Below are 11,438 nucleotides of genomic sequence, written 5' to 3'. Positions count from 1 at the left end.
ATAGCTCAATCTCTGTCACATAAAATTTAAATTCACAGATGAAATTCTTTAAGCTCTTCACTGCCATGTCATACTCTGATCCCAGAGAGCAGAAAACTATTCAGACATGTAAAATCTCAAATTTCTGCATTCTGAAATCGATCAGCAGATAACAAAAACAAAAATCCTCAAGGCACAATACCATTTTCCAGAAAAGAAGCTTTTTTTTAAATCTAGGGTTACTAAAACTACAAAAACACCTATCAGCCCCTCTATGGCGTTTTTGGCTGAGGTGTCAATCAGCATGAGATTAGCCTTGGGCTGAGGCGGCTCCAGAACCTGCACAGGCTTCCTCCTGTAAATCCTCCCCTGCAGAGGATTCTGACTCAACTGGAGAATTTTCTTCCAGTTCAGCACATTCACCACGGCTTTCGTTCTCTGATGTACCTTCATCACTACCCACGGCAGCAGCTTCCTCCGGAGCTGCGCTCGTGACCTCCGAGGTCGTTTCAGTGCTGACCTCTGCTGTCTCCACTGTCGCCGCTTCTGTCATCGCCGGCCTAGGTTCCGCACCGACCGCCACGGTCTCCGCAGGAGCAGCCTCGGCGTCATCTGGACAAGGGGGAGCCTCTTTTACGACCACAGCTGGAGCATCGGGAATCTCTTCAGTAAGCACCAGAGAAGTTTCCGTTGAAGATACTACAGGGGCTTCTAAACTGGCTTCCTCAGCACCCACAAGGTTCTCTTTTTCACCTTTAAAATTCAGTCCATTAAAAAAAGTGTTAAAGAGCACGGGAATACAGTGGACACTCTACAGTCATCTTAAAAGCTGAGTCAGGGAATTCCCTGGCAGCCCAAAGGTTAGGGCTCTGTACTTCCACTACCAAGGGTGTGGGTTCTATCCCTGGTCAGGGAAGTAAGGTACCCCATGTGCTGCCTTGCCGCCAAAAAAAAATTTTTTTTAATAAATATATAAAAATTAAAAACTGAGACAAATCAATAAGTACCGATATGAAATGGTCTTCAAGGTAGTCTGTTAAGTGGAAAAGAGCAGTGTACATGTATGGTACTATTTGTGATAGGACAAAAGGAAGGTAAGATGAAACCTAAATAGTTATATTTGTAAAGACTCTCCAGGAGGACACAAAGAAATTGGTGTTACTGGTTGCCTCTGGAGAGGAAAAATGGGGAGTCTGCTATTTTGCAAATTGTTTGGAAACTCTTGAACTTTAAAAAATAATAATTTACATGTATTATTTATTCAAATACAGGTCATGAAAATAAACAGGCCATGTGTCATGTGCAATAGCATGGGAAAATAACCAACTTACTGATGACTTTGAAGAGTCACTAATCCTCCCTCAACCTCAGTTTTTGTCTCTTGTAAAATGGGTATATTAATAATATCTACCTAACAAAGTTATTGGGAGGATTGACTAAAATAATATATGTGAAAACGGCTAAAACCAAGGAAACGTTATGGAAATGCTGTATTTTAGTATTATTATAGTCAACCATCTCATGATTATATTCAATATGTTTATTAATGATATTCTCCTTTTGTTCTCATGACAAAAAGGTTACCACTGGTGCATGAGAAGCTATTTTCCTTGTCCCTTAATAGTGATCATAGTATTTGATCATAATGATGTGATAGCTGAAATAGAAGAAAGTATGATATAAAGCAAGCACTTTAAGGCAAAAAGTATACATTAGGGTGAAAATATGAAGTTTCTCTTCTTACTAATTGCCATTTTATCAATCATCTGAACTGAGGGACTCAGTAGAGATGACTGACTCTATTAATGTCACTGCACACAGATGGTCTTAGCCAAAATTGAAACAAAATGAGTTTCGTAACTTAAAAAAATAACGAGAGAAATGAAAGGTCAAGCTTATAGGCATGAATGGGAACCTGAGTAGGGGAAAAGTAATGTTATCACAAAAAGAAGTCGAAGATGCTTGTCAGCAGTTTAAATGTATAATGTTTTCATTTACCAAGCACACACATCCAAAATGTCTTTAGGCTTTGGTTAGACTTTTCCTTTTTGAACGAACTCCTACCCACAGCCATTCTGGACTAAGTAAAGAAGCCAAAATCAAATAGTGTTCATCACTAGACTATGATGATGAAAATCAGTGCCTCAAGGAAAAAGAAAATAGTGAATTCACTTTACCTTGAGGTGGATGTAACTCCGCTTTGGTTTTTTCTTTCAAATCTGTTACATGATCGCTGTGTTTGGCCTTCCCTGATGTGACTCTCTTGTAAGTCTGAAAGTGAATGTGTGCTTAAATTTATTTCTTGAGCGAGAAGGTTCACCATGCCAAGTTTAAAGGTATATACAGTTCAAACAGGAAAAACCAATACACACCATCTATTTTTTTTATTTCCTCTTTGGAAATCTTTGTCATTAAGTAGAATGCTTTCTAAAAATAAAGAGGGATTTCCCTGGTTGTCCAGCGATTATGGCTCCACCCTTCCAATGCAGGGGCTGTACGTTCTATCCCTGCTGGGGGAGCAAAGAATCCACATGCTTCACAGCCAAATTAAATTTAAAAAAGAAAAGAAAGAAATGCTGTGAGAGAGGTCAAAGATAACTGAAAACACACAAAGTAGATAAAGACAAAGAAGAAAGTAATAAATTATTCTAGAGTAAAAAATATTCTGATAGGCATTTAAAAATATCCCCTGGCATTCATCTCAGAGAAGCAGAAATTTATGTGCACACAAAAACGGGAACACACACACATTCATGGTAGCTTTAATTGTAATAGCCAAAAAAATTGGAAGTGGTCCAGAAGTCCTACACAGGCTGGTTGGTTACACAGGGTGAGGTGCGCCCATGACATGGAATCCTGCTCTGCCATAAAAGGGATGAACTATAGATAAAAGGAGTGAACTATAGGTACAGGAAACCATTTGGATGAATCTCCAGGTAAATCATGCTGAGTGAAAAAAGCCAGTCTCAAAAGGTTACATACCTTCAGACTCCATCTACTTAATGTTATTTGCGGGGTGGGTAACATTTTTGAAATGATAAGAAATATGGAAATAGAGGATAGATTAGTGGTTGCCAGGAAGTAGGAGGAAGGGAGAAGAGAGCAGGAGGGAAGGAAGCACAATTACAAAAGACAACACTGGAGATCCTTGTGATGAAAGAACAGCTTTGTCTCTTGACTGTGGTGGTAAACACATGAATCTACACACATGATAAAATTGCTTAGGACTAAATACATGCAGTTAGGTGTTCACACACACACACGCAAACACATGCACAAGTGCACGTAAAGCTCGTGGAATCTGAATAAAGTCTACAGATTGTATCAGTGTCAGTCTCCTGACTGTGATACTGTATTATAGTTAGGAGAGATGTTGGCACAGGAGAAATGAGGTGCAAGGTATATAAGCTGTCTTGGTATTAGTTATTATAACTGCATATGAAACTCCACTCAATTCTCTCACAATAAGAAGTTTTCAAAAAATCTTCCAAAATGACAGATTTGTAGAGCCCAGTGAAGATTTCTAGGGTTAGTCATTGAAAGCAGAAATATGACTTACCATAGGTTACTTGCAAAACAGAATTGGGAATAAAGCTATCTTAACCTTAGATACAATGTACAGGCATCTTTTCATTTCCAATTCAAGCAGTAGTCTCTGGCCTGTATTCATATTAGACAATGATATTTAAAAAAAATTTTTTTTTTATTTTTTTTTTAGACAATGATATTTTTTAAATGAAAATCTCACTAGTTAGATAATATTGTTTGTATTATCTCAGCTTAAAAAATGTTAGTAAAGATTTCTCTCTTAGTGTAGGATAATAAATTTTAAAAATTGTATATTTATATGTGGGGCTTCCCAAGTGGCTCAGTGGTAAAGAATCTGCCTGCAGTGCAGGAGACATGGGTTTGATTCCTGGGCTGGGAAGATTGTCCGGAAAAGGAAATGGCAATCCACTTCAGTATTCTTGCTCGGAAAATCCCATGAACGGGGAGAGCCTGGAGGGTTGGAAAAGAGTCTGAGCAACTAAACAACAAAAACAAATGTATATGTAGCATTTTCTAAATTTCTAATAATCATAATCATTAATCTCATTAGAAGTTCTCCTATGCAAGTTACAAACCATTTCTTGGCATGTTAAAATTAGACTATGAAAATGGAAAATGTATAAGCTCATGGTGAAAATGATGCAAAAGTGGGCCTTAAGCAACCCTCAGGGTTTGGTGAATTCTGACATGAACCATCTAGCTTTGAAATATACAGAGCAAACAGGATCAGCAGGAAAGAGAGTCAATGTGTTTGTATAAAAGCAAGGAGTATTTTCCCACTGGGGTGGGAGATCCTGACTAATATGCTGAGTCAGTTCTCAGGACAGTAAAGCTGAACCTGTGCCCAAGTTCACGGCCCTGAAATGGCCATGCCAGCAGCAACATCCCAAGGACGTTAGTCTTATTGTTCAAGGGGCTAAAACACAATTGAGCTGTTAAAGTAGAATCAAAGAGATATAAGAATAACTCACACTCATGTGTGACCTAGAGGACCTAGCTTTTTAAAATCTAACATAATCAAGCAGAGTAGAAGAAAGATCAATTAAAAGAGAGGGTCTCAGAGTTAGACTTTGGAAATAATTTCCAAATGACATTATATATTTATTAAATATGAGCATTTAAAATCTATCACAGCTTTTAAAACCCAGTCTGGCATTTCGTTTTTCAAGATACCCAGACCCTGGACTTCCCTGGTGGGCCAGTGGTTAAGATGCTGCGCTTCCAATGCAGGGAGTGCAGATTCAATCTCTGGTTGAGGAACTAAGATTCCATATGCCACTTGGGTGGCCAGAAGTAAATAAATAATTTTTTAAAAATATAGCTGGACTCTCAAAAAATTGAAGTGACCTGGGCCCTTCTCAGATTTTAAGAGGCTCTCATGGTAGGTTTTACTTGGAAATGAAAAAGTGTTCTTGGCTACAGAACATCTGTAGATTCAATTTGGATTAAATCTAATATAGAATTTATTATTCTATATTAGGATAATATTATTCTAATATGATAGAATAATATTATAAGAATACAGGTTTTTGGAGTGCTTCACATTCTGTATTTCCTCCTGAAAGTAGCCTAAGATTCTTGGGAATTAAGGCTTCCAACATTCAAAATTAAAACTATATAATCTTAGAGGTGGAAAGGGACTTAGAGAGCATTGCCTTGTCCAATTTCCACTCCCACTGTCAGAGAACAAGCCCAGAAAGAGCTCTCACGAGTAGCCAGTTTCTAACCGTCCAGTTTATTCCTGCTTTTGCAAAGAAAGATTTAACGGACTGGAGAGGTTCATGTCTGGCACTAGTAAGCATAATTAGGGATGTGGCGATGTCCAGATGAAATTCAGTCTTTCAGCTTCCCACATAATCACATGACCTAGTTTAATCTGTTTTATCCAGTGGCCTATATCTGACTAGAGTAGCTGTGGGCAGTGAATTCAATATTAAGCAGTGGAAAGATGGTAGAAGCAAAGGAATCTACGTAAGAGTGAAAGCAGATTAGAGGAGGACAATAATAAAAATGACATCTATGAACTTTATAGATTCTTGAGGCTTTCAAATTCCTGAAGATTAGAATATGCATTTTGGTTTCATTGTCTTCATAGTCCTATAAACTGCTCGTAATTAAGACTAAAAATTTCTGTAGTGTCAAACCAAAATGTAGTGATTGTGTAGTCTTATGGTTTCTGAAGAATAATACTTATTCTACTTTTATTCATAATAAAGATTCAATTTAGAAAGTTTATGACAAAATGAGGAATGATTCAATTTAATAGAATTATTATTATTATTTTGGCCACACTGCACAGTTTTTGGGATCTTAGTTCCCTGACCAAGGATTGAACTGTGCCCACAACTCTGAATGTGCTGAGTCCTAACCACTGGACTGCTAGGGAATTCCCTGTTTCAGTTTTTTTTTTTAGCTTCGAAATCATACTATTAAAAGCACTGTTTTATAGTGATTATGGGCAGGGAGTGAATAAGGGACACCAGGCAGGAAAACATTGTTTTGATGTTATATATGTGGGTATTTTGAATTTTTTAAAACAACATTGACAAATACTATTTTTTAACAAAAAAATATAAAGCTAATAAAAACTATGGAGACAATAAAAAGATTGTGGGGAAGGAAGGAAGAATGACTACTTGGAGCACAGAGGATTTTTAGGGCAGTGAGACTGTACGCTGCTGAAACGGTGAAGGTGTATGTTTGCATGCGAAGTTGCTTCAGTCGTGTCCGACTCTTTGTGATACTACAGACTGAGCCCACCAGGCTCCTCTGTCCATGGAGATTCTCCAGGCAAAAATACTGGAGTGGGTTGCCATGCTCTGCTCCAGGGCATCTTCCGGACCCAGGGATTGAGTCTGCCTCTCCTGAGACTTCTGCATTGCAAGCAGATTCTTTACCGCTGAGCCACCGGGAAAGGCGTTATGGTGAATACATGTCATTATATCTTTGTCAAGATCCATATAATGTACAACACTAAGAGTGCACTCTCATGTAAATTGCAGACTTCAGGTAATAACAGTGTATCAGTATTGACTCATCAGTTGTAAGAAACTGTAGCTCACTAAGGGGAGGTTGTTGATAAGGAAAAGGGGGTCAGAGGGTTAAGGGGGGAATATGGGAATTCTCTGCACTTTCTGCTTATTTTTCTGTAAACTTAAAACTTGTCTTTAAAATAAAGTCTATTAAGTTTTTTAAAAGTTTCTCTCTCAAAACAGTTCTTGGTGAATGTTATTAATAGTACTTACCTTAAAGAATTGTTGTAATTATTAAATGAATCATGAGTCTGAAATATGGTCTCAAATGTCAGCCATTAGTACTACTCGTATTTATAATAACGTATAGTATTTATAATAACGTATATTTATATATAACTCGTATTTATAATAACGAGTTTTTTACTGGAAGTAATCCATACTTAGCGGTATTAAGCATTTTATACTTAAATTCCTTTTTCATAATCTTGCATATTCAATTACTCGTAGATCCTGATCTTGACACTGCTTTGAGTTTTACCACAGGTTGTAAAATATATGAATTCCTGAACCCCAAGGTTGTTTAATCACTTACATAATATCCACCAGCACTGACTGTGACACCTACAACCAGATAATAGATCATATTTGATCCAGACGATCCAGGGAATTTGTTAGATGATATCCAGCGAAGAGATGCTACGAAAACAAGTTTAAACACAGTTAGCTCCACCATGGGCAAAACTATTTTAAATGATTACATAAATTTTTTTTTTTTCCCCTCAGTAAGCATAGACTATATTAACATCAACTGATTTTAGCTTAAAGGAATACAGTATTACAAGGTAGGGCAATAATTCCACTTGACATTTTTCTCAATCTGATTTGATAATTACTTATGAAACCTGTCATCTTGATGCTCAGCATCATGCTTTTCTTAGGAGGAATGCAGGCGTGAGTAAGGAGAAATGACAAAAGCACTAAACAATTTTAACAGTCAAATGAAATACAGGTTAGCAAAAGAAATCCATTTATTATATATACTATACCACAGCATTCAATGGAAAAGGTTATTTTTTAAAATGAATTAAGTAATTTGTGCTTACAATTTTTGTGTTAAATAAAAATGTATGTGGAAATACAACGTTTCTATAAATCTATAACACAAATGCAGACATAGAAACTTTAATTCTTCTAATATAAAACCTTTAAAGATGGGAAGATATAAACTTTTTAAAGACAAATGTTGCCAATAAGTTCATATCTAAAATAGAAGGGCAATTTTGTACAAACTAACAGAAATAGATAAGGTACTACACTACTCTACTTAAATATATTAACTGTGTAGTGCTAGAATTTGTATATATTGTATGCTATGGAGTTGAAATTTTTTATAATAAACTCAAAGCTAGAAGACGCTTAAAGCTAAAATTCTCTATTTTAAAGATAAAAAAGTAGAGACATTTATTACTCATTTGACAAACACAGTTGGACAGTAATGTGTTTGGCATTGTTAGAAGAATCAAGAGTATAACTGAAGGGACCTCTCTGGCAGTCCAATGGTTAAGACTCTGCACTTGCAATGCATAAAGTATGGGTTCAATCTCTGATTGGGGAACTAGAATCCCACATGCCTTGAGGCACAGCCAAAAATAAATAAATTAATTAAATAATCTTAACAAAAATATGACTGTAAGCACAACACACCAGGTCCCTAGCCTCAAAAAAGAAGGAAAAGATGTAGAGACAAGTTACTGTAGGCAAATAACTGCAACGCAGTATGACAAATGATGTAATAGATGAAATATGAAAGCCGAAGCAAAAACAGTGGGAAAATGCAGTGAAAGAACTCAGCCAGCCGGCTCAGTGTAACTGTCACAGTTGAAGAGACATGACCTAGCTTTGAGGGAAAGGAGGAGTTTGTCAGATAAATAAGGGGAGGGAAAATGGCGCTGGAGGCAGAAGGCAGAGTGTGTGCAAAAGCATGAGGCCTGTGTGATGAGGAAAATGCAAAGTATTTTGATGTGACCTGAGACAGAGAATAAGGGTGTCGGGACCGGGAAGAAGCTCTGATTTGCAGAAGGCAAATCTTAAGACATCTTCACAAACTACAAATCTCTGTAGTAGCAAAACTGGAAAAATGTTGTATATATGTTCTTAGTTTGCATATAAATGATCATTGCTTAGGAAAAAACCATTTTTTTTTCCACAGATTTGCCCAGAGAGGCTATGGTAAGAAGTTATGTCTTAGACTTCTAGTGGAGCTTTTGTTGGTTTAAAAATATATCTGTTATTAAATAGGGAATATGTAGTTTTCATAGTCAGCAACCAGGCATAAATATCATAAAGGTTTTTTTAACAGGAAGAAATAGAGAAAATTACAAACGTTTAAGTAAAGACAAATACAAAGAAAATCAAGACAAAGATATTCAAATGAGCAGTAAAATGAGAAATAAATATTCAGCAAGGATTAGATAAATTTTAGCATATTCATAATATGAAACATAAATATTTTAATTTTTGCCGAAGACTATATGAGAAAATATTTACAATATATTAAGTGAAAAGTTACAGGAAAGTAATCTTTATAGGACTATCCCAGATTTGTGGAAGCAATGTACAAAAGAAAAAAATGCAGGGAGAAAAAATGGTGTGGAACACTGTGTACACTAAAATACAAATAAACAGTGGTATTCACTAAGTGATAGGATTTATCAGTGACTTCTATTTTGCCCCTGAGTTTTTCCAGTGATTTACTATAAACCTAATTTATTTACTCATTAAAATTTTACATTTTTTAAGCAAAAACCAGAGAACAAAATTTGATGAGGCACAGTAAAAATTTAATCCTTCAATAAACTGAATCAATTACATTTTTCATCAAAGTTGAAAGAACCAATAAAAAGTTAATGCTCACGACCAAAGCGAAATTTTCAGACAATTAACAACTCTGAAAATACTTCAATCAAAAAATTAGGTGAAAATGAGAAAAAGTACTGGTCTTTTTTTGTAGTACTGCTACAACCAGTATTGCTAACCTATTTAGAATTTTAAAACTGCTTTTCTTTTGCCCCAAGTAATTATCTGAAATATGTGTAGCTACCAAAAAAATTAAAAGATATATATGCTTGTCCGGGTGGCCGGTGAGGGCTGCGGTGAGATAACGCGAAAGGCCACGGTCAGGGGGCTCATCTGTCTCCCCCGTTATCTTCAGAAATTTCAAATGAATGGTTTCCTCTTATTGCACCAGCGGAAAACCTGCTCTATCTTACTCGGCATAAAGATCAAGGAAAACGAAGTCTCCTTATTTCTGTTAATGGAGGCAATTTCTTCCCAGGAGCATTTTAAGAGGAAAAATAATGCTAGTTAGGCAGACCTTGCTCCCCTCCCACTACCACTAATCACCACCACAGGCTTAATCAAAGTGAGGGGAGGGTGTGTGGAAATGGGCCATGGAATTTTCCGCCGGAGTCTTTCTCTTTCCCCTCTCCCAGACTCCAAAGCACGATCTATGCTTAGGAGAGAGGCAAAGTGAAGGGAGAACCAAGAATTTCCCATGAGGTTGTCTAAGAGCCGGCGCCCCAATCAGGGATAGAAAGGACAGGGGAGACGTATGGGGACTAGGAATGAGCCGCCCGGGGCAGAAGTTCTCCGGCGGCGCGGACCTGGATCCAGGGTCGCCGGCTGCTGGGGAAAGATGCTCTCAGTGCTCACACTTAAGCATCTGCGATGTCCCAGGCCCTATGCTAGGCGCTTTCGTACGTGTCAAGTTTTATTTAATAAGCTTCCAAGTCGCACTGCCATTTCACTTCTAGGAAATATGTCCCTTTCCCCATGTTTTAGAAAATCTACGGGTGACAGATCCAGGGGCGCCGCAGTCGAACAGCTGTTGAGCTCCAGTTTTCTGTGCAGCCCTCAAAGAAGGTGCGACGAAGCCGCTTCCTCAGCGGGGATGCCACGGCCCGCGCGGGCCGAGTCCTGGCCAAGTCTGGAGTTTATTTCTCAAGAGCAGTTACCCAATTTCTGCTGGACCGACACTGCCTCCCGCAACCCGCCTGGCCCGCAGATCTGTGACCATCTGCCCACCAATACCTCTGCATCCTCGTAAAGATGGAGAACGCCTTGGTCCCTATGTCAATACCAGCGGGAAGCTATGCCTACGTTAGCCAGGCAGTTTTCTAAGCGCTTCTAACTACATAATAATTCATTAAAACTCACAATTGTTGTCCATTTACCAGTTGAGAAAACTGAAGTTAAATCACTTGCCCAAGATCAAGATTCGAACTCAGGAAATCTAGTCCGGATTCAGAAGCCCGCGCAGGAAAGGTTCCCTACTTCCAAGATCTCCAAGAATTTCGGGGAGATTTCCCGGCCATTCTCTCCCATCTCTCGCCCATCAACTTCAGGCTTCGGCTGCCTGGGGATGGATTTGACCCACCAAGGGCAGATGGGTACTGGGGGGCGCCCCCGCAATCTGTGCGCGAGGCACCTGTCCTCAGGCTTGGACGCCGGGAGAGGATCCCCGGTCGGCACCTGGGACTCACCGTCTTTCCGGAGCGGCGCGGGGCCTGGGGGCGCCCTCAGTGGGAGCGCCAGGGTCTTGGAGACCGCCCGGCGGAGGTACATCGCGCCAGCTGCTAGCAGCGAAGCAGCCTCTCTAGCCCTGAGCCGGCTGCGGGGCTGCGAGCCCCGCCCCGGGGAGGGGCGCCGACCCCTGCCCGCCCCGCCCCGTCGGTCTCTGGGGATGTGCATAGGGGTTGGTCTTCTGCACCATCCTCCCTCAACTCTTATCTCCAGACTCTGTTGCTTTTTCCTGGGCCTGAGAACTCAGCTGACGGCGGCACCTCAGTATCGGGATAGGGAAACGTGAAGTCGCTGTCATCTGCCTGCCCACTGCCTTATCTTCCACTCGGAGTGGACTGGAAATGTTTCGGTCCT

At 39.2% G+C, this 11,438-nt stretch overlaps 1 protein-coding gene across 1 annotated transcript; it reads right to left on the bottom strand.

Moving 5' to 3' along the window:
- Window positions 1-261: 261 nt before the first annotated feature.
- Window positions 262-11,126, bottom strand: MGARP (mitochondria localized glutamic acid rich protein). Its single transcript, XM_052655005.1, has 4 exons — window positions 11,045-11,126; window positions 7,096-7,199; window positions 2,157-2,250; window positions 262-732 (listed from the first exon to the last, which is right to left on the bottom strand). Exons 1-4 carry the CDS (start codon window positions 11,124-11,126, stop codon window positions 290-292), a joined length of 723 nt encoding a protein of 240 aa, XP_052510965.1. The 3' UTR covers window positions 262-289.
- Window positions 11,127-11,438: the final 312 nt, after the last annotated feature.

This window comes from Budorcas taxicolor, chromosome 17 (genome assembly GCF_023091745.1).
Source record: "Budorcas taxicolor isolate Tak-1 chromosome 17, Takin1.1, whole genome shotgun sequence".
NCBI classification, from domain to species: domain Eukaryota; kingdom Metazoa; phylum Chordata; class Mammalia; order Artiodactyla; family Bovidae; genus Budorcas; species Budorcas taxicolor.
Note: the sequence above shows the minus strand (reverse complement) of the source record. Positions and strands in the feature narration are given on the sequence as shown.

Excerpts from the sequence above, each read along its gene's own strand:
- MGARP (XM_052655005.1), bottom strand. The coding sequence starts at position 11,126 with ATGTACCTCCGCCGGGCGGTCTCCAAGACCCTGGCGCTCCCACTGAGG. Across the intron at positions 7,200-11,044 it reads CGCGCCGCTCCGGAAAGACG|CATCTCTTCGCTGGATATCA; the intron begins GTGAGTCCCAGG and ends TTGTTTTCGTAG. Across the intron at positions 2,251-7,095 it reads TCAGTGCTGGTGGATATTAT|ACTTACAAGAGAGTCACATC; the intron begins GTAAGTGATTAA and ends ATTCACTTTCAG.